Below are 22,759 nucleotides of genomic sequence, written 5' to 3' on the forward strand. Positions count from 1 at the left end.
GAGTGTAGCTACGGCGTACGCGATTGGTCGGCGCGGGTGAGGAGGCGGAGCGTCCTCCTCGACCAGGGATTTGATTGGCGGAGCCGTGGAAATGGCGGCTGCGGTCCAAGGGGCGGTCGGATAGCGGCTGTGGAGTGTGACAGACTTACCTTACCTGAACGCTTTGGTGGCATCCCGGTGCCTTGAATCGAAGGAAGTTTCACCTCTTCCTCTGCTTCGCCCTCAGGCCGTTGCAGGTCTCGGCCTGTCGCTGCACCTGGGCCCCGCTTGACTGGCTCAGCCTGGATGGAGACGCCGAGCCTGGGGGACGGCGGACCCGCCCCCTCGATGGCCTCCAGTGACCTCCCAGTCCCAGAGCAGCCGTGTGACCTCCGGCAAGTTCTTTCCCCTTCCGAACCGCAGTTCCACCACCTGAAAAATGGGAACGGCGGGTGGACGGTCTGTGGGCCCCTCTGGTCTTCGGCAGAGGGTCGACCAAGACCTGGAGGCCCATGGGCTTAGTTAATAACTCCGGGAGAAGGTCGCTCCTCCTGTAGGATGAGCCCTGGGACAAGTTGTCCCTGACTTTCTTTACTCCAGCGACTAGAAAGCTGGGAGGAGCAGGGAACTTTTGTGGTACAGGTAGAGAGCGCGGTGGCACACGGAGGCTGAGGGAGGAGGATGGCAAGGTGGAGGCCAGCCTCCACAATCTAGAGACTCTGTCTCAAAATAAAATCAGGGCTTGGGAACGTCGCTCAGTGGTAAAGCATCTCTGGGTTCAATCCCTAAAAAAAAAAAAAAAAAAAAAAAAAAAAAGGTGTAGTTCGGTTGGAAACTCCTACAGATATCATGGAGGAGATGTGTTCAGTAAGCAGGGCAGCCCAAAAGTGGGTTTTAAAAGAGGAAACTACAGTTCTTTTTGCATACTTGGATGTGTGAGACATGAGTGTAGGATGACTTACCTACATGTTTTTTAAATTTTTTTTTAAATATTTATTTTTTAGGTGTAGATGGACACAACACAATGCCTTTATTTTTATTATAATAGCTGGGTGCGGTGGCACGTACCTATAATCCCAGCAGCTGAGGAGGCTGAGGCAGGAGGATCCCGAGTTCAAAGCCAGCCTCAGCAATGTAGTGAGGCCCTAAGCAACTTAGCAAGGCCCTGTCTCTAAATAAAACATTAAAAAAAAAAAAAAAAGGCTGGAGATGTGGCTTAGTGGTTAAATGCCCCTAGGTTTAATCCCTGGTACCAAAAAGAAAACTTTAAAATAGGTCTATGCAATGATTAACCCAGAAAGTTTCTAGCAAGTAGCTTGAGCTTCTCATTGTAAAGAGCTGATCACTTGTTTTTCCAGCGAGGAAGACGTGGCTGTGGGATCGGAAAGAGTGGGAGAAGATGAAAGACCAATAGCGATAAAAAGAATCAGCGAGTGTGAGCCCCTGCTACAAGAAGCCATCGCCTCTTCTCAGTTGGGTGACCCCGCAGTGACCGAGTGCCATAAGCCTGTCCCGTGTGGATGGGAAAGAGTCGTGAAACAAAGATTATCAGGGAAAACAGCAGGAAGATTTGATGTCTACTTTATCAGGTGAGCATGCAAGGTGGTAAATAAAGATGGTGCAGCCAGATAATTCTGTCTAGGCAGATAGAGGGGAGACATAGAGGAATCTTGGCTTCTTGCTAATTTTGCCATCCTGCCAATGGATTCTGTTTGTTCACTGTGACTGGTTAATTATATCAAGTAATTTGAGGTCAGTTGCATACATTTTGTCCCTCCAACTGGGAATGACATTGATGGTGCCGTTGCATTTGAGGTATGTTTGTGAATTTATTTGTGCTGTTACAGAGGAAGCCATTTGAAAATTCCCTTTAGGACTCTTTTTTTCTTTTCAAATGACAAATGCCCATGACAACATTTAGAAATTATCAGTTAGAAATCTGAAAGGTGGTTCAGTTCTTTTTTAAAAGTCACTCATGCTGATATAGGGTATGGTAGTACACACCTGTAATCCCAGCTTCTCAGGAGGCTGAAGCAGTTTGAGACCAGCTAGACAGCTTAGCAAGACCCTGTCCCTTCATAAAAGTTTTTAAAAGGGCTAGGGTTGAAGCTCAGTGATAGAATGCTTATGCCTGAGGCCCTGGGTTCAGTCCTCAGTATCCCAAAAAAGAAAAAAAAAAAATAGGCACTTTTATTTGCTAGCATTAAGTTTCCTTTAATATCATTTTCTAGCCCACAAGGACTGAAGTTCAGATCCAGAAGTTCACTTGCTAATTATCTTTACAAACATGGAGAGACTTCTGTTAAGCCAGAAGATTTTGATTTTACTGTACTTTCCAAAAGGGGCATCAGGTCAAGATCTAAAGACAGCAATGTCGCAGCTCCGACAGCCCAACTGCAGAATGAAAGTCATATTTCAACCCGGAACCTCAGGACCCGAAGCAGGTGGAAGAAAGTGTTTCCTCTGCCCAGTAGTAATTCAGAGCTGCAAGATAGCAGGGGACTGTCCAGCCCTGAGTCCATTCAGGTGCTTTTGGAAGAAGATGAGGGTAGTAATGATGGTAACTCCAGGAAGGTTAGCAAGTGCAAAAGGAAGGTGACAATTTTGAAGGGAATTCCAATTAAGAAAACCAAAAGACGGTGCAGAAAGAGTCTTTCAGGTTCTGTTGAAAGTAATGACAAAGGAGAATCTCCGTGTGACCAGACAGATGCTGAAAGAGAACCTGTCACCCAAGACGGTGAGCTGGGCAGAACTTTGTGCATCTCTGACGCCAGACTGAGCGACAAGACCCTCAGTGTGACCGATAAAGTCAAGAGCACCGTGAAAGAAAACTCACCCAATTCAGGATCAGACGTTCACTCTGAACAAATAACTTCTGGCGCCCCAAACAAATTATGTTCAACCAAAGAAGCAGAACGAAACAAGAAGTATGGGGAGACCAATTTAGAATCAGAGGAAAACAGATCGAAAGGAGACGAGGGGCAGAGGAAGGAGCATTTGCATATGGACCTTTTAAAATGTGGCTTTGAAACAGACAACAAATGCTCACAAGGCAAGAGAGGTTTTACTTCTGAGAAAATATTTCATGGTATTCAGTGCATTTAATGCTATTAGCCATGGACTGAGAAGGCTCCACTTCCACATCTTATATTTCGTGTCTGTCCATGGTTAAGACACAGTCTAGACAAAGAAATAGGGCTATATCTTAGATCTATTCTCCAGATCATCCTAAGACCCTGTTAACTGACCTTCTTCCCATCCTCTTTCCAGCCAGTCATCTTAAAACTGGAAAGAAAACTAAAAGACTTGTGAAAAATTCTCAGAAGATTCCTCTTATTCACCAACTGACAATAGCCAGTGTCTTTGCACATCTCCTGTTACTTACTACTGAAGTGCGACTTGCAATTTAATTTCGTACATCCCACGGTCACTTTTGTCTTCTATTATAATGTAGTGCTTCTCTAAAAGGCCTAAGGGTTCTAAATAATTCAGAAGTATAATCACATAGTTCATCTATTATTCGTAATATGCTCTTAATAGAGAGTTCAGAGCTGAGCTGTTTGGCTTTTAAAATACCTCCGTGAATAATTGATAAAAAGGACATCTTCTGAGCAGCCCTGTATTAGTTATTCATTATGCCATTATGGTATAATGAATACCTCCCTTAAAGGAGAATAGTAATAGTACTTAATAATCCTGTGGGGGCCAAATTGGTGGAGTGGGGGCTTGGACTTGATTTCTGATCTCAAGCCCCCCATAATTCGATGTCTCCTCTGTGCCTGGGATTTCTCTCCCTGTGACAGAAGATGGCCGTGTATACCTGGGAATCTCAGAGGGTCCAGTCTGTCCTAAGACTGAGCATCTTAAAAGAAAGCATTGGGGTTTATGTAGATTTATTGCTAATATAATGGACAAATTAAATATTTAAAAGGATGACTAAGATGAAAATATTCTATTCTGTAAGTTTGGTTCTCAATAAGATGAAATAATACCCTTAGCTTACTAGGTGTCCAGTGGAATAGTAAAGATTTTCTTATTGGTTGAGCTAGAAATTGCTAAGAGAACTAGTTATAAAGGAGGCTAGTTAGTAATTATTTATAGAAACCCACAGAAAACGTTAGCAAGTAACTAACTGGTAAGAGCATTTATTTTTTATTTTTATTTTTTTCTTTCTACTGGGTTTGATCTACTCAAAATAGAAGAGCAGAAAACACTCAACCAATCTGGAGACCTGGACACTTGTCCCAGTGTCCTCAGTCTCAGTATCATTTGGGGATAGCTGCTTCATTTCTGAGCCTCCATTTCTTCATCTGAACAATAGAAATAATAGCCCTCCCTAGTCCCATTTTTCACATCAAGAATATTGTAAGTTAAATCGAGAATGGAAAAGATGGTTTTGTGGTATTCATATGCAAGGTATTATTAACTGTAATTCAAATTTTGAGGGTATGAGTGGAGGAAGTAAGTAAATAGGACTGTTAAAAATAAGAAAAGTGGCCACTCACCAATAGCCATTATGCCATTTTGGTTTATGTCTTTTATTTTTGTATTTTTATTTTTTAATTTTTGAGACAGTTCTGAGGCTTGCCTGAACTCGCTGTCCTCCTGCCTCAGCCTCCCAAGTAGCTGGATTAAAGGCTTGCCCCACCATGCTCAACTGGTTTCTGTCATTTTTAACCCATGATGTCCTGGCATCCTATATACAGGGACATCATGGGTCAGTGTCTTGCTATGTCTGCGCAAACATACATGTATGTTTTTATGAAATTGGGATCATACGTAGAATCTTGCTTTTTTCATTTATAAGTTAATAGAAAATAATCATGTATTTGTTAGTATATATAATATTTATATTAAAAATATCTTATATTGAAAAATATATAAAATATATGATTTTATATTTTGATGACCACATTGAATAAATGGGTCATAATTTAAAATATTCCATATTGTTTCCAATTTTTCAATACTCCAAGCTCTAAACAGAAATCCTAGGAAATGAGTGTGACTGTTGGCCAAGGGCCTGGACTTGGGAGCCAGAGTGCCTGCCTCTGAATTGGAGTTCTGATGCTAGCTGTGTGTCACTGGACAATTGACTTAGCTTCTCTGTGCCTCAGTTTCCTTATCTGTAAAGTAGAGCTAAAACAGTGCCTGGCTCAGAGGTCATTAGTAGGATTCAGTGAGTTAAAATTTATGTAAGTACTCAGAATAATGCCTGAATTTTTATTGTCATTTGATCCTTGACTGTCTCTTTAAGCTAACCCATAATTCCGTGTTCTCTGTCCCCTTTGCCTTTTCAGAAGACACCACCATCCCACGGACACAGGTAGAAAAAAGGAAGACGAGCTTGTATTTTTCCAGCAAGTATAGCAGAGAAGGTATCGCTTCCCCAATGAAAGCGTCAGATTCTAAGTCACTGTCGGGTGCTCGACTCTGATGCAGTGTGTCTTTTAGCTCTCAGCCCCCCACGACGCAAAGCCTTTAAGAAATGGACCCCTCCTCGGTCACCTTTTAACCTTGTCCAAGAAACTCTTTTCCACGATCCCTGGAAGCTTCTCATCGCGACGATATTTCTCAATCGGACATCAGGTTTGTGGATCCTTCCCATTGGTGACTTAGAAGCAATGTGACCAGGAGAAAGAGCAGTGAATTGAGGCTCAGGGAGGCCTGGGCTCAAGGGCCCTTTCAAGTCTGTGACCTCAGCTAAGGTCTTCCCTTTCTGCCCTCCAACTCTTCCCCCATGAGGAAGGCTAGATGACATCCAGTGGCCTTTTTAGCATCAAGGGGCAGGTCAGATATTTCCTACTTCCACGCTAGGTTTGGTCATCAGGGCAAATCAGCCAGTGAGCGTTTCTCCACCCTGTATCCTGTGTAAAAGCATTTTCTTGTCATTGAATCCACCCTGTGTCCCGTGTGATTCTCCACTAGCTCCCTAGTGATCTGATGATTTAAAAACCAATCTCACACAAGGCCAGTTTCAGCGGAATTTGGACTATTTATTGGCCAAATAGCAGTGTTGGTATTTGACTCTAAAAAATGGTCTCTTGTCCGTGGTTAAACAAACAAAACCTTTGTGTGGGATTTCTAGATGAGAAACTCCCTGAACCTAAAAGAAGCCCTTCCAGCATCTTGCTCATAATCACTGGTATGTCCTTTTCCCAGGAAAAATGGCAATTCCTGTGCTTTGGGAATTTCTGGAGAAATACCCTTCGGCTGAGGTAGCAAGAACAGCAGACTGGAGAGACGTGTCGGAACTTCTGAAGCCTCTTGGTCTATACGATCTTCGAGCCAAAACCATTATCAAATTCTCAGGTGTGTTCCTTAGGCCCCAAGGAAAAAAATAGAGCCACCTTGAACATTGATGTCTTCAGATGCTGCCCTAATAAGGCCCAAGCACTGATGGCATTTATGAACAGCCTGCTTGCCCCAAACTGTCGTCTTCCACCCCAACCCAGGTAATAAACCTTTGTCCAGCAGCATCAGGCCACGTGGGCAGAACTAGGGAAGAAGAAGTCAATGGATCAGAAAGCCCTGTCCTTAAGGATGTCTCCCCTGTCGAGTTAGCACAGCACAAAATAGTGGCTAGGAAGTCATAAAGGTGCTGCAGGAATTTGAAGGTTCTCTGTCCCTTTCCGCCACACTCTCCATCTCGCCCTGTCACCACACATTTATGGAAGGTGGCTTTCTAAAAGTTGTGCTCATGTGAGGGGTGTTGTATTCTCAGATGAGTACCTGACAAAGCAGTGGAAATATCCGATCGAGCTTCACGGGATTGGCAAATATGGCAACGACTCTTACAGGATTTTTTGCGTCAATGAGTGGAAGCAGGTGAGGCCCGCCCCCAGCCCTAGCCCAACCCGCACATTTGTCCCAGAAGCAAAAAACGTCCATGGTTATGGCTCAAACTACTCATTACATGCAAGTGCTATTGCAGTCCTGACCAGTTTTGTACCCAACTCAAGGGGAGCTGGCGGCATGGGGTCATCTGCAGCAGGGAGGGGGTCATTAGACACTCCCCAAGTCCCCAAAGACCCTTGGGCATGGCTCTGACCCTGGTTCTGCCTTTCTCTGTTTATGTGTTGACAAGAGGAGGCCGGTTGGGCCCAGAATGTTTGCTTGTGGGTTTCTCGTGGTGGTCTCAGACCGTTTTGGGCGGTAACTGGGTCCTCCTTCAGCTGCCCCTTCTGTTGGGTATACCCATCCCTAATGCATCCTGATGGCAGCTGGTGGGTGGCCTGGTACACTGTCCTGGCAACTGGTGACTTGCCCTCAAGCATTCACCCTGCAAGGTCGGGTCAAGCTGGGCTGGAAGGACACAGTCTTATCCCTGCTGCACCAGAGCAGTCCACTGTGACCTGAGCAGTCCATTCAGCTTCTAGAACCTCCTCCTAGAAAATGTGCTGATACTTGACTCATGTCCTCGCCACCTTGACCCTCCAGGACTGAATCAGGACTGAACTAGAAAGCACTTTGCCAACTGAACAGGGTCACCTTCATGTAAGGGATGATTTTACCTGTGAGTCCCATCATCTGTATTTCAGATGTAATGTGCTAATGCTCACCAAACCTTCCTTACAAAAACGTGTTGCTGACTAGCTTATCTCAGGACCCTGTCTCCTAATGTGTCGTATTTTTTCCAGGTGCACCCCCAGGATCACAAGTTAAATAAATACCATGACTGGCTTTGGGAAAATCATGAAAAATTAAGTCTGTCTTAAAGCCCTTTGAAGTTTCCAAACTTGTCTTTTGTGCACTGTTTTGCAAACAGTGGGTGTGTTTTGGCTTTTTTTTTTTTTTTTTTTTTTGCGGGGGGGGACTTTTATTTTTTGCAGTGCTAAGGCTGGAACTTGGGGACTTGCACATGCCAGCACCCCCGCCCCCCCTTCCCTACCCACCCCCAGCCCCCACTTCAGTTTTTACGAAGTCCATTAAAGGCAATCAAGCTACTTTTCCGGGAATATGATTTTAATTAGCCCATCTAGGAACACAGTGTGTGTTTTCTTAGTGTGTGGTGTACCATTGGCCCTTTATTACTGAATGTTCTAGAACATATTTTGAGAATTTTTAAAAAAAGAATAAATTATTTGATAACAATCCTAAAAATGTATATGACTTTGCCAATAATGGAATGGAATGTAAAAGCGAAAAATGCTTTTCTGGGTCATCAATAATACAAAGCACATTTCCATCAACCCAGCTAGGGGAAGATTTGATTTTCTCTTTCTGTAGAAAATGATGTTACTGAAAATTGTCTTAGGAAAAATCAAAGAGTTTGCCATTTTTATTACAATAATAATTTATTATTACTATTTTTGGCATTGGGGATTGATCCCAGAGGTCCTTTACCACTGACCATCACCATCACCCCCAACCCTTTTAACCCTTTTTATTTTTTATTTTGAGACAGGGTCTCTAAGTTGCTGAGGCTGGCCTTGAACTTTTGAACCTCCCAAGTCACTGTTATTGCAGATATTCTAATGTTATAGTTCAGATACTGAAACGTTTATGTCAGAAAGAAATTACCAGACAAAAATCCTTAATTATTAATTTTTTTTTTTTTTTTAATTGGTACTGGGTATTGTACCCAGGGACATTTCACCACTGAGCCACATCCCCAGCCCTTTTTATATTTTATTTAGCGACAGGGTCTCACTGAGTTGCTTAGGGCCTTGCTGAGTTGCTGAGGCTGGCCTCAAACTCATGATCCTCCAGCCTCAGCCTCACAAGCCCTTAGGATTATAGGTAATTAAGATCTCTTTTTTCCCCTTTTTTTTTTATTGATGTTATTAAGTCTTAATTGCCATTTGAAAATTAAATTATAACTAATTTATAAGTATAAACTTCCACTTCATAATGTCCCACCACATTTTCATTTAACAAAAATTCTTGTAGCACACCCACCAGCAAAGATCCACTGCTGGCCCACATGTTACACACTGGGGTTGGGGATGTAGCTCAGTGGTAGGGAGCTCACCTCGCATGTGTGAGGCCCTGGGTTCAGTCCCAGCACCACAAAAAGAAAAGAAGGGCTGGGGTTGTAACTCAGTATAGAGCACTTGCCTGGCATGTGTGAGGCACTGGGTTTGATTCTTAGCACCACATATAAATTAAAAAAATAAAGGTATATTGACAACTTAAAGAAAATATTACCAGAAGGGCTAGGGTTGTAGCTCAGTGGTAGAGCACTTGTCTAGTATGTGTGAGGCACTGGGTGTAAATAAATTAAAGATCCATCAACAACTTAAAAAAAAGTATTTAAAAAAAATTAAAAGAAGAAGAAAATACACAAATACACACTGTGTTCTCAGCTGGACTAACACTATAAATCTGGAAAGGTGACTGGTTGTGTTTAATGGAGATCTTAAGAGTTGAAATTTTTAGAGTGTATTAGACAAGTAATTAATAAAAATATTTTTATTTAAAAAAAAAAAAGAAGCTAAACTCCAAAGAAACTGGGGATTGAACCCAGGGGCACTTAACCACCAAGCCACATCCCCAGCATGTTTTTGTATTTTAACTTAAGAGACAGGGCCTCACTGAGTTGCTTAGGGCCTCACTAAGTTGCTGAGGCTGGCCTTGAACTTGGAGCCTCCTGCCTCCCGAGCCACAGGGATCATAGTGTGTGCCGTCCTTCATGTGTTCTTGGTAGCTCCACACTGGCTCTTAGGAATGTTAGGTCTGCCCCCGTCCATTTTGTTAATGTGAAAATCAGCTCATATCCTTTACCTTGATCTCTTTGCAAAAACCAATCTCATCTTCCAGTGTGGAGGGTCGGACCTCCAATGTTTATGCCATTTTTATTATAGATATTGTAATAATACAGTTCAAATACTGAAATGTTTCCCTTAGAACTCACCAATTCCCCCCCCCAAAAAAAAAATACAAATCCTAAATTATGAAGTCTTAATTACCAATTGCCATTTTAAGGTTTAATTTGAAAATTAACTTGACTGAATAAAGGAAAAATGAATGAATTGTTGGGGAAACTGCCTTGTAGGGTGGTGTGTGAGCAGATCAGATGCAGTGTGTCCGTCTCCCCAACAACTGTGGGTTTTTAGAGAAGGCTGAATTTTGACCAGAGAACACGAAAACCGGCCACACCTTCCCCTCCCCAGGACATCCTAAGTCCACTCCATGCTAACCCTTCACATCTGAACAGCATTCACAAACGCAAACCCTCTGTGGGGGAAGGAGACAAACAAGAAAAGACTGTGGAGGTCTTCAAGGAAGAGAGAATGGCAGACAGTAATGAAGGGGAGCAGAGCTGTCTGTCCCTATCAATGGCAGCTAAAGGTGGAGAAGGGTCTCTGAAGCCTTGGGCCACAGTCAGGGTTGGAGGGTGTGATATACTCACCAAACTTCAGCGTCAGATAGGGCTGCATGTGGGCTTGATGACACATCCCGACCCGTCCCCAGGTCCCTACTGATAGCATGAGCCTTGGAGGTGAGCTCCGCAGGACCACAAAGGGCTGCCCAGGCTCCAGGCTCTAGGCCGGCCTTCCCCTTTCTTGCAGGTATAGTTGCCCGACTTAGGGACTTGTTTCCTCATCTCTGAGATGGGATAGCACCGGCTCCCTTAGGGGGCTATTGTGATCCTTAAGTTCACACACACCAGTGCTTAGAGGGTGCCTCCTGTCAAGACTGCTCTTCAGGTGGCCCCAGGGAACACCACCGGGACTGCCTCTGGCATTGAGGGTCCCAGAGATAATGCAATCCAGTAAAGATGGTGCCCAGCACAGAAGCAGCACTGAAGTGGCTTTGTTTTTACCTTTTTGGGGGTAAAAAGTAGAAAACCCATCACCTGGCCACTTCAGGGAGGTAGTCCAGCAGCAGAGCGCTTGCCCAGCCTGCACAAGGCCCTGGGTTTCATCCCCAGCACAGGAAAAGAAAAAATCAGTAGTTTTTACTACATTTACATGGTTGTCCAATCGTCAATAATTCCAGAACTTTCCATCACCCTGAAAAGAAGCCCCAACCTGTTGCCAGTTATTCCTAGCCCCCCCCCCACCCTGGCAGTGATGAGCGGGCACTCTGCTGGGTCCCCTGTCCTGGGTTTCCGCATAAATAGAATCGCACAGCAGTGGCCCCCAGCCTCCAGCGCGCCGTGTCGAGGGGAGCTTCAGACACCCCCGAGCTCGCAGGGCCTCTGGGTGAGAAAACCCGAGAACTGAAGGCGTGGACGTCTGCCCAGACCCTAGTTTGCAGGGAAGCCCGCGATTGGCGATTGGTTTCCTGCAAATTCAGGATGGGACCAGGACGGTCCAAAAGGAACTGAGAGGGAAGGTGGGCGGCCACGCCCCTCGCCCCTCCCACCTGGGCGCTCTGGGCCAATCAGCTCCCGGCGTCGGTTGTCACGGCAACGGGTTGTTGCCACTCTTTGCAAAGGAGCGCGCCTTTCTCGAAACCCAAGAGATTTTCCTTGAGCGCCAGCTCCCGCCACGAGCCAACGCCCCGATGAACGCAGACGTTTTGTCACCCACCCCCGATCCCAGACGCCAGACCCTGGACTATTACTTCAGGATCTACCAGAGTCTGTTTCTGCAGCCGTCGCGTAAGTCCAGGCTGACTTCCAGGCTGACGCCTCAGTCCCCCCACTGACGTGTAGAAGTCGGGGTGAGTGTGAGGACAGACCAAGATCTCTTTGTGCCGTGTCCCTGCTGGGTGAGGGGTTTCCTGAGAGTCAGGGCCGCTCGCCATGTGCATTTCTGAGATATCCATGCCGCAGCCTGGTTGGCGGAGTCTTTGGAAGACACCTCCAGACTTCAAGGTTCTGAGGACCGTCACCGCAGGCTAAATTCTTGGCAAACCTCTGCAGCTTCAGAAGGACAGAGATAAATGGATCATTACAGAATGAGAAGGGGTGAATGCGGGGTTCAGGGGTGTCCCCCAGAAGTAAGAGATCGGCTGAATGTAGGGGACATTGGAGGAACAGTTCCAAGCTGCTAGAAAAATCTTTACACCAGGCCTTAAAGGTAAAAAAGGAGTTCCCCAAGTCAGAAGGAGAAGAAGAGCCACACTCTAGCCTGGAGGACCTGGCTAGTTGGACCCAGGGCCATGGAGACAAATTCATTTTTAGTTGGTTGTCACCCAACTCCTGAGCTTGAGATCCTTGGAAGCCACCCAGATGAAATGTCTTAGAAGCATCTGGATGTATACAACAGGGGCTGGTTTCAGATCATAAATATTGGTGTGGGTGTCCTTGGCACGAAGGTCATCAAAACACGAGAGCAGAGGAGATTCTCTGAAAAAAGAAGAGAACACCGATATTTAAGGGCTGAGCAGGGAGACGGGGTCTCAAGAACAGTGGCCAGAGAGGTGACATGAGACTTAGCCAGAGATTTGAATCAGAAGCCAAGAGAGGGGAGAATTTCATGAACACATTCATGTCCAGACAGACTTTCCCAGAAAAATGGGAGCAAGTGTGTTTTCTGGATCATCCATCAGGAGGAGTAGGATCAAGGGCTAGGAGTTTCTGGGAAACCAATTCTGGATCAATCTAAGGATGTCCTTTCTAGAAGCCACAATTAGACACTCACAAAGTCATGCAGAGACATTTGTACCCCAGGAGGGTACAAAGAGAAGCAAAGTCTGCCAGTGACATTTTAGAGTCTCAGACCTGGGCAGGGAATGGGCCTCTGAGGGCTTTCCTCCTCAATCCAGAGGCAACACATTCACAGTCTGCACCTGGGACTATGTGACAGCAGCCTCTGTCACATAGCAGCCTGTCCTGCTTTCCTATTGATGGACACAGGACCCCAAGGAACTTTAGGATGCAGTTGTATGAGGAAGGTGTGGTGGGTAGGCACCAGGGTGACATTTGGACTAGAAAACATGTAACAAAAAGTACTCAGCCAGGGGGAGACTTTAGGGACTCCTCTGCTCTTCAGAGGACACAGCAAATCTCAGAACAGGAAACTCGAGTCACATACAAAGCAACATTCATCAACTGTGCGATTCTAAAAACCACCACCACCCAGTAGGGTTGTACTTTAATTATCCCCATTTTACAGATGTAGAAAGTGAGGCCCAGAGAGGTCAAGTGAGTTGCCCAAGATCATGCAGCCAGGAAGGGGCAGGGCCAGGACTCAGATCCGGGCACTCAGGCTCCCACAGGTGCTGTGGTACCTGAGATGAGTGGATCAGATCAGAGTTTCATTCTTCCAAGTTCATTCTGATATCCAATGGGAGCATCAATGGGGGGCTGGAGGTGAAAAGGAGTTCGTTAGAGAAAGTGGTAAAATCCTTAGCTTGGTGCCTGCCATCGTGAGTGTCAATCACATCAAAAAAAAAATCCATAAAAAGGAACTTTTCTTTGACTTTCTCCCAAGGGATCTACCAGGATAAGCTGTTAGATTTGGAGGAAAATGCCAACAACCTGTTTGATTCCGATCCCATCATTGAGCACTGCTTCCGGCAGTTCAAAGAGAAGGACTTCCAACTGCCCGAGAGCCGCCGGAGGATCATCATCCTGCCTCAGAGGCAGGAGCCAGTGCCCAGGGATCCCACCCTCCCGCCCACACCACCCCCGCCACCCGTCCCCAGCTACAAAGCCCTGGAAGACAGTGATATCCAAGGGCAGCCCGAGGACAGGAAGACCTGGCTGAACCGCAGGCTGAGGCTCCGGAAGGAGCTGGAGTCGTTTGGTGACGTGAAGCGGTGGCTGGAGAACAAACCCAGTATCACGCCTTCAGAGGCCAAGGTGCTGCACATGATCCACAGAGAGCTTGACGCCCGGAGGGACCTCGCCTTGCGTACTTTCAAGGCCGCCATGGTGAGCTGTCCCCTGTGTCAGATGAAGTTTTTAGGGATGTGCTGTCATTTTTTCATCCCTTGGGTTGGTTGGGAGGGGGATGCTTCAACCCATTTCACAGGGGAACAAACAGAGGTCCGGAAAGAGAGGTGTGTCTGTCACCCCATAACAAGTTGCCCCAAAGTGACTAAAAGCAAGAAATATTTAGCATTCAATCAGTGGTTGACATTTTTTCTTATTATTGCAGTCTCCCTGGGTTGGTTGGACTAGAAACTTCAGGGTCAATCTGGCTATTATCATAGCCAAAGCCCAAATGTCATGGGTCTAACCCACACTTTTCTCCCAGCAACACAGTGTCTATGAATAAACACTGGACTTGGGTTAGAAATGCAGCTCTGTAGCTGCTGTGTGACCTTGGGCACATCGCTTTACCTCTCTGTGCCTGATTCCTCATCTGTAAGTAGAGAAATATCTAATTCACAGCATCCTTTATTTCTTCCCCCCAAAAAGTATTGCCTACCTGCCTGGGGCCTGGGGCTGTGTTCATGACGGGAGAGATGTGCATATGAGGGAAATCTCAGCGCTCCTTGTCCAAGCCTCTTGTTCCAGATGAGGAAACCGAGGCTCACACAAGCAGTCTCCATGTGTTCTGCAGCAAAACACAGATGCCCTGCATCCTCCTTTGCTCTCCATCTTCTGTCCGTCTGTTGAGAGCTGCTCAGCCTCTGTCCCCCATCGGTCTTCCTGGAGATTGTGTCCCATGGGTCCATCTCCTTTCAACTCCCCCCTCTGCCCCTCTCTCTGGCCTTTTCCAGGTAAAACCCGTTAAAGCCTCTCCAAAATCGGTGCCCCTTCTCCGGCTGCCCAAGCCCCCCGCGCTGTCAGACATGTACTCCTTCCTGCGCAGCCACAAGGTCAAGGTCCTGGAGCTGTTTCACAAGGCCGACGGGGACTGGAAGCAGCGGATCTCCAGGGAGGAGTTCATGGTGACTTTGAAGGCAGTGAGCAGCCCCCACTTCTGGCTGGGCCTCAGTGGCTGGGAGGAGGCTGCACCTCCCCTCGGGCCCTCTCCCCAGGTTCTGGGTCAGCTCAGAAGTAGACACAGGGAGGGCTGGGGCTCCGCGGTAGAGCTGGCCCAGCATGTGTGCGGCCCTGGGTTCCATCCTCAGCACCACAAATAAATAAAGTCCATTGACAACTAAAAAAAAAACACCCCTGCTCTAGTGTGACCTTAAAAGACCCTACATAGAACCCGAAACTCAGCCCATCAGACCCCAGAACTGAACCCAGACAGAGCTGGGCCTTCAGTCCCGCTTCCTGAACCTTCTAGAACCTTCTCCACCTGTCCTGGGTACGAATCACATCGGGGTCTTGCATCTCACTCAGACCCTCTGTGATGGCCCAAGACCACCTTCTCCCCGTTTCCACTCTGACTGGCTCTCATGTAAATCGATTATAAATAAATAAAATCAAAAGTCCAATTCCCCAGTGGTGCCAGTCACATGTCATGGGGTCAGGAGTCCCACGTTGGGGCTGGGATGTTGCTCAGTGAGACTCTTTAATCCCCATAAACAAAAAGGCAAGATATTAAATCCTTTAGTCCCCGGAGAGTCCTGATCTCGTTTAAGGTGACTTCAGTGGACAATGACACTTATCTAAAGACACCGAGGAACACAATTATATTTCCTTTAAAACTTCTAGAACCTTCCGTATTGCTGGCAAGCATTATATCCCTCCAAAGTTGCTCCTTGTCCTTAAAAGAATCAGGTGTATACTGTTTCTGGTCCTATTTTACTTCAGTTAAGGGGGCCTTAGGTGCTCTTTGTCAACAAGGATGACAGAAGGCGGAACCATGCTTCCTACCCACCTGGTGAATGCTGTCATGGAGATTGGTACAAGGAAGGGTGGGGTCCCAGGGCCTGGCTCTGTAAGATGGCGGCATGTGGCCTGGGCTTGGAAGAGAGCAGGGAGCTGTGAAGGGCTCTGGGCTCCTGTGGCGGGGACACTGGGAGTGGCTGCAGAGAAACCCAAAAGTGAGGAGCTGGAGGGTGGACCAGATTGGCAAGGCCTTGGTTGGCAGGGCAGGGTGCTTGGACGGGAGCCTGCCAGACCCCGTGTCTCCTCTTCTCTCCTGAGGCCGGAGTCCCTCTGAGTGGCCAGGAGGTGGAGGACATCGTGATCTATCTGAGCTCTCTGGGGAGGCACAACAGCATCACCATGGACAACCTGGCCAACAGCTACAAGCAGTGGTCTCTGAGTCGGCAGAGGAGCACCCTGCGCACTAGAAGAGAGGGTGCGTACCCCACCCGTCCTGGGAGCGAGCACGGCGCAGGAGGCCCCAGAGTCCCCTCCATGTGTGCAGGGGGGGTCGCCTCACCCTCCCTGAGATCCACCTGCAGGAGCCCTACCAAGGGCAGCAGAAGGGTCACCTCCTATAGGTGAAGAGTTGGGACAGGACTAACTCCCCGTCACACCAAGTGGGCTGCCCAGTATCCTCGCTGGTACCGGGAGAGCTCCCCCCAAGCATCCATCCCCAGTTCCCCAGTCCCAAGCGGCCCTGCAGAGTGGCTGTCCCCTCCTGAGCAGGGCCTCCATCCCGTCAGAGCCCAGGGAACCTGGGTATCCTCGCAGTCCTCATGAGCCTTCTTTGATCCCAGTGGCCTCTCAGTCCCTCCTCCTTGTCTCTTCTCTCTGACTAGATGTGGATAAGGAGAAGAGTTGCCTCAGGAGCTCTGTCCGTAAACAAAAGGACCCAACCATTCCCAAGATGGATCTTCTGACGGTGCCCGAGGTGGATGTGGAGACAGAGGCACGGCCCATGACCCTGGAGGAGATGGAGGAGGTGGACAGGCGGTACTACGAGAAGAAGCACCAGTACAAGGTACCCCCCAGGCTCGGAAGGGCATGGGGACTGGGGAAGGGCCAGGCTGGGTTCAAGCACCCTGCACCTTGTTGGATGGAAGAACCCTTGGAAGAGGTGTTTTCACCTCCCTGAGCTCCCTACCGCCCCTTACCTGGATAATAAGAACCATACCTGCCTTGCAAACTGTGGAGAAGAAAGTGGGCATGCTGGTGCACACCTGTAATCCCAGAGGCTTGGGAGGCCGAGGCAGGAGGATCACAAGTTGGAGGCCAGCCTTGACAACTTAGCGAGACCCTAACCCCGAGGTGCTTTACCACTAAGCTACATCCTTTACGCTTTTTTAAAATTTTGATGCAAGGTCTCGCTAAGTTGCCTAGGGCCTCCCTAAGTTGCTGAGGCTGGCCTTGAACTTGGTGATCCTCCTGCCTCAGCCTCCTGAGCCATTTTTCAATAGAACTCCTCCAGAGCGGCTGTACCATGCCCTTCCGTGCGTGTTACACAACCGTGGGCTCAACTCAAGGGCTCTTCAGAGGTAACCTTGACCATGCGGGTTCTTCTTCAAGGTCACTGTCCTTGGAACCTGAAATACAGCTGCTTTTCCATTTCCCCTCTTGGGGACCTCTGGGGGGAGGTGAAGAAGACCCTCCTCCTGCCTTCGGGCCAGGAGGAAGGTCCCGGACACACAGACAAGGGAGCCTCCCTCTGTGTCCCCTTCCTCCCCTCCGTCCAGTACTCTCACCCGGTGCATCCTGGGAAGGAGCAGGTTGACGCTCACTGCCTCCCGTCCACCATCCCCGGGGACATGCAGGGGCTCATCAACAAGGCCCGCAAGGACGTCTTTCTGGTCTACCGGCAGTGCTGCAGTCTCTGTGAGTCGTACGGCCTCCCGCTGACGGAGGACATCCTCATGAGAGGTGAGGCTCAGCCGCTGGCCCTCAGGAAGCTGCCACTTGTTCCCTAGTCAGGGTGAGGGTGGTGATCACCCAGGGCTTGTCCTTCTCCAGATGGAAGTCACCCCGCCAAGCCACTGTGGCCTGCGGGGCAGGCGCTGGGCAGGAGGAGGGAGGAGAGCTGGGGCGCCCGTTGCCTGATGACTTATGAAATGAGCAGGCAGGACTCTGTCTCTGCACTTTAAAAACATGAAGGAACTGGGTGCAGTGGCGCACACCTGCAATCCCAGCAGTTCAGGAGGCTGAGGCAGGAGGATCGCAAGTTGGAGGCCAGCCTCGAAAAATTCAGCAAGTCCCTAAGCAACTTAGTGAAACCCTGTCTCAAAAAATAATAAGGGCTGGGGATGTGGCTCAGTGGTAAGGCTCCTCTGGATTCCAGCCCCCGTACCAACCAAAAAGGGGTGCAGGGAGGGAGAGAGAGAGAAAAGAAATCAGGGGTGCCTTTTGAAAATGTTAATATTGTACATCTTCCCTTCTTCAAAACCTTCTTACTGCTCAGCCTCCTCTTCTTCCCCAAGTAACCAGTATAGAGTGGAACGTCTGTTGCTTTTTCTGGAACATAAAGTGTTCACATGTTGCCATCTCAGGGCAAACAACTCAGCTCAGCCCTGGCAGGAAGGGGGAGACCCTGGGCCAGCATTTTTTAAAAATATCTTTATTTCATTTATTTACTTTTATGTGGTGATGAGGATCGAACCCAGTGCCTCACACTTGCCAGGCAAACACTCTGCCACTGAGCCTGGGCCAGTATTTTTTACATTCTGCCTTTATCAGAGAAACTCTCCCAAGGAGATCTGTGAGACAAAGTCAAGCCCGAAGAATAGATCTAATTAACCTCATGAGTCTTGGCGGAGTCCTCCTGCTTCTCCTGCGACTATCCCCTGTGCTGTCCCAGTGCAGCCAGGCTCGGCCTTTGCTGACCGTGATATAGCAATCCCCCTCCCTATCCATTGAGCCACACTGCCCACGCAGGGCCCTTTCCTGATCAGGTATTACAGCCAGATGCCCCATGAGCACTGAAGGGAGTTGGAGAGGGCTCAACCCTCTCTGCACTTGTTTTTAAATGTATATTTTTAGTTGCAGATGGACACAATACTCTTATTTTACTTATTTATTTTTATGTGGTGCTGAGGATCGAACCCTGCGCCTCACACATGCTAGGCAAGTGCTCTACCACCGAGCCCCAGCCCCAGCCTTGTTCACTGTTTTTTTGCAGTTTGGGGGTGAACTGACTATCATTTAAAAATAGAAAGTGAAATAATGTGTATAAGACCGAGATCTGACGTAGTGGGGTGACTATGGCTAGCACTGTGTTGTTATATTGGGGTCTGCAGGTGTAGAGCAGATGCCTAGCAGACATGAGGTCCTGGGTTCAATGCCACACACACAGACACACTCACACACACACACGATTGGCCAGGCACAGTGGCACGCGCCTGTAATCCCAACGACCTGGGAAACTGAGGCAGTAGGATCCCCAGTCAGAGGCCAGACTGGGACTGGGGGTGTAGCTCAGTGGTAGAGCACTTGCCCAGCAGAGAGCATGCACAAGACCCTGAGGCCAATCCCCAGCACCAAAGGTAAAAACCAAAAAAGGAGTTGTTTGCATTAGTAAAAGCAAAATTGAAAAGACAGCTTGCATCTAAAAAAAAAAAAGAAAAGAATCCCACCACAACAGCCCAGGAAACTAGAAACAGTGGCATGATAAGCAAAGCCAGGCACAGAGCTGGAGTGGGATTGCACAGCTCCTCAGCTTCCCAAGTTACAGAAACCTGGCCACCCACGCGCTCTCCCACCATCAATATTTTTGGATATGTACTCAACTGTCAGAGGCAATCAGAATAATTTAGCTAAGAATATCCTGTGTATCCTAACGTGAGAGAAAACAAACGAACAAACAGAAAAAAAGAACAACTGGTCCCCTGCGACTTGCTCTGAGCAGCTTCCCCGCTGGGGGATTGGAGGGCAGTGGACTTACCTGTCCCCCAGGGGAGGAGCCACGAGGGACACGGGGACGGGTCACTGTGAACATGCTCCAAAGCAGAGGGTGAGGTCCAACATGCAGCTAAGCCTGAAAGAGGATTCTTATTTCCTCTCCTTTTCCTTCATGTTGTCCTCCCCCTCCCCCTCCTCCCTCTACCCCTCCCCCTCCTCCTCCTCCTCCTCCTCCTTCTTTCTCTTCTTCCCAGAGATTGAACCCAGGGACACTCAACCACTGAGCCACATCCCCAGCTCTTTTTTAGATTTTAAAATATAAAATATTTTATCCCCTGTCTCACTGAGTTGCTTAAGGCCTCTCTAAGTTATTGAGGCTGGCCTCCAGCTCGCCATCCTCCTGCCTCAGCCTCCTAAGCCACTGGGATGACAGGCATGCGCCACCACGTCCAGCTCTTTTTAAACAATTTCTTGAGGTGTGACTGATAGATCAAAAACAAAAACCAAAGCTTCACACACTTAGTGTATACAGTTCAGTGAGTTTGGACACGTGCATATACCCATAGGACCACTAACTCCAGCAAGGTAATAGACATCTGTTACCTCTAAAAACGTCAAATCAAATAGATAATAAAAAGAGAAAAAGAAAGAAAATATCTTTTAAATAAAAATGTGAACAAATATATATATATTTTTTAAGCCTCATCTGACCCCAAAGTCTTAGCTAGGGGGACCATCTTGGCCTGATGGCCCTGTCTGTGTGTCTTGCCGCTCGCAGCTCTGCTGTACCCTGGAGACAAGATTATTTTCCACAAGGGCCAGGTGCGCCCCATCCGGCAGCCCGGAGGCTTCTACTCTGACTGGAAGATCACCCCGAAATTGGCTCCCTTCAAGCGCTTCAAGAAGTCTGGGGCCGAGAGGTCGGGCCCGCTTCCTTCCAGACCTGTTTCTTGTCGCCCTTGCCACGGGCCCCGCTGCCAGCCCTTCAGCCACAGGGCCTGGGTACTGGGTACTGGGTGACTGGGTACTGGTACTGGGTGCCAGAGTCACCTAATGGGCTCGCTTGGACTGGCCAGTCCCCAGTATCACCGTGTCCCGGCCTCCTGACCTGCCTTTCCCAGTCCCCTCCTGAGCACAGCCTCGCCCACTCGCAAGGTTGCGGACAAAGACCCCTAGGGGGGTCACCTTCTCCCAGTCACAGAAAACAAACGGCAGAAAAAGCTGGCCCCGGACGGAGACTTGGTGGGACAGAGCGCAGTGACCAGTTAGTGATGTCTGCGGGCCCAGGCGGGAAGGCTCAGGCGTTAGCCACTTGTCCACAAAGCTGGCCTGGGCTCTGCAGGGGCAGGCGGAGTCGGGGTGGCCAAAGGGATTGAGATTCAGCAGCTGCTAAGCACCAAGGGTCCTGCCTTCTGAGAGAGAGAATGGGACTTCCCTGTCACCCAGCCGGCCAGGGGCAAGGCCAGGTCTGGGGAGCCGAGCCCCAGGAGTGCACCCCTCACGGCCCCACGCCTGCCCCCCCCCCCCTGTTCGCCCGGATGTCCCTCTCCTCACAGAATGCCTCCCTCTCTCTCCCCCTCTCTCCTCCATTAGAAAAATGTTCAAAACGAAGAAAATGTGCTTCACGGACTTTGAGAAATTTGCCAGGTTGGTCCCTCGCTCTGTTACGTGGTGGGAGGGCAGGGGCCTGGGGCTGGGCCCCTCTGCACGTGGCCCAGGGCTCCTGGCACAGCATGGGATCTCGGTGCCCAGGACCATAGGGACAGTAGCACTTAGAGGGCCCCAGGCAGGCATCGCTTCTGGAAGGTTCCACAGCCCACGAAGCCGCTGCTCTCAGCACATCACAGACGAGAAGACCAATGTCCACAAAGGTGGACGCTCTTGCTCAAAGTCCTAGTAGAGGGTCGAGTGGGGACTTGAACCCCTGCCCCAGAGACTGAACCCCAAACTCCATCCTGAGACGACCCTGCATGGGGCTGGGGGTGCGGCTCAGTGGTCGGGCCTGGGCAGCAGGAGGCCTGGGTCCTGTGCCCGACACCTCAGCACATAAGTAAACCACAGAACAATCTAGAATGTCCGTGGCTGGGGTCAAGCCACCTGCGTAGGGTGTGACCTTCAGGAAAGGACAGCCTCTGTGGGCCTCTGGGTGCTCCTTGCTGACCCGACCTGGGGGCACTCCACGTCCACCCGGCCTGTCCCCCTTGACGGCCCTCCCTGTGTCCTCTTGTTCCCCAGGAGGCTGAAGAAGAAGAGCCCCAGTGGGTCCACCACAACTCACCCGAATTCCTTCTGGCCGGGTCACCTGCTGGATAAGCTGCAGCTCTACCTGCCCACCGTGGCCCAGGAGAGCAGCCTGGCCCTCTTCAGTCACGTCCAACACAAGCCCCAAGTCTACCGGGCCATCCACCACCCTAACCAGTGGTGGCCCCTAAGGGACACCAGTGACATGACCCGTGTCCACTATGATTGCACCAAGGTGTACTTCATCAGCTAGTCCCCGTCACAGCCACCCGGAGCCAGCAGCCAGGACAGCCAGGGCCCTGCGCCACGGACCCAGAGTGTCAAAGAGCCAGAAAAAATAAATAATGTCAGGGGGATGGCCTGGGCCAGTGTCCCAGTGGGCAAAAGTGTGACAGCCACAGTCGAGGGGAGAGATAAAGAATGTCCACGGGCTTCTGCCCTTTTCAGTGCGTATTCACTCAAGTCACTTAACACGATTCCTCTCTGTAGGTCCGTGTGTGTGTGTGTGTGTGTGTGTGTGGTGCTGGGGATGGGACCAGGGCCTACCAACTGAGCTCTGTCCCCAGCCCCAAAGAATGACCATCCTTAATGTTGGGCACTGCCACAGGCACGATCCATTCACAGCCAACAATTCTAGGTCGACGCTAAGCGCTGTCAACACAGTCCACCACGATAGAGGCTTGTCCTGGGAGCAGTCACTGTCCTCGCCAGGGTCAAGAGGTGGCTGTAGAGTTTGAGGACGATGCAGAGGGTCAGGCAGAGGGTGAGGAGAGCTGGCATGTCCGTCCAGGTCGTCCTCAGGGTCCCCTGCCTGTGGGCATCAGTGTCGCCGCCTCTAATGTCCGTTCATTGGCTCCCATGTTTATATTAAAAATTGGGAGCATCTTCCCACCCTTTCAGTCCCTATCAGCTGTCCCTGGGTTTCTTGGTGACCTGATCTCTCACCTCTCACACTTATCAGGGCAAAGACAAATGACAAGGACTTCCCTCTGAGTCTTACCAGGGCTGTGGAAGGTGACTTGCTTTCATCAGGCTGCGCCT

General features: G+C 49.0%; 1 protein-coding gene and 1 long non-coding RNA gene across 7 annotated transcripts; one reads left to right on the plus strand and one right to left on the minus strand.

Annotated features, from left to right (window-relative positions):
- Positions 1–65: 65 nt before the first annotated feature.
- Positions 66–22,164, plus strand: Mbd4 (methyl-CpG binding domain 4, DNA glycosylase). 5 transcript variants are annotated; one of them, XM_021731972.3, is made up of 9 exons: positions 11,314–11,530; positions 13,308–13,750; positions 14,545–14,730; positions 15,866–16,022; positions 16,429–16,610; positions 17,323–17,506; positions 20,256–20,397; positions 21,071–21,124; positions 21,713–22,164. In XM_021731972.3, the coding sequence occupies exons 1-9, from the start codon at positions 11,434–11,436 to the stop codon at positions 21,969–21,971; spliced, it is 1,704 nt and encodes a 567-aa protein (XP_021587647.2). In that variant the 5' UTR covers positions 11,314–11,433; the 3' UTR covers positions 21,972–22,164. The 5 variants fall into 5 exon arrangements, with proteins under 5 accessions (XP_077889574.1, XP_077889575.1, XP_077889577.1 ...); XM_078033451.1 differs by lacking the exons at positions 11,314–11,530; positions 14,545–14,730; positions 15,866–16,022; ... (3 more) ...; positions 21,071–21,124; positions 21,713–22,164 and adding exons at positions 67–378; positions 1,342–1,568; positions 2,211–3,067; ... (2 more) ...; positions 6,142–6,291; positions 6,704–6,807 and having other exon boundaries at positions 13,308–13,465; XM_078033450.1 differs by lacking the exons at positions 11,314–11,530; positions 13,308–13,750; positions 14,545–14,730; ... (4 more) ...; positions 21,071–21,124; positions 21,713–22,164 and adding exons at positions 67–378; positions 1,342–1,568; positions 2,211–3,067; ... (3 more) ...; positions 6,704–6,807; positions 7,620–7,717.
- Positions 7,927–15,911, minus strand: LOC120891610 (uncharacterized). Of its 2 annotated transcripts, XR_013431311.1 has the most exons (5): positions 15,597–15,911; positions 14,250–14,378; positions 13,576–13,762; positions 13,105–13,180; positions 7,927–12,220 (listed from the first exon to the last, which is right to left on the minus strand). It is a non-coding gene; the product is annotated as an uncharacterized LOC120891610 (long non-coding RNA). The 2 variants fall into 2 exon arrangements; XR_013431309.1 differs by lacking the exon at positions 15,597–15,911 and having other exon boundaries at positions 14,250–14,563.
- Positions 22,165–22,759: the final 595 nt, after the last annotated feature.

This window comes from Ictidomys tridecemlineatus, chromosome 16 (assembly GCF_052094955.1).
Source record: "Ictidomys tridecemlineatus isolate mIctTri1 chromosome 16, mIctTri1.hap1, whole genome shotgun sequence".
NCBI classification, from domain to species: domain Eukaryota; kingdom Metazoa; phylum Chordata; class Mammalia; order Rodentia; family Sciuridae; genus Ictidomys; species Ictidomys tridecemlineatus.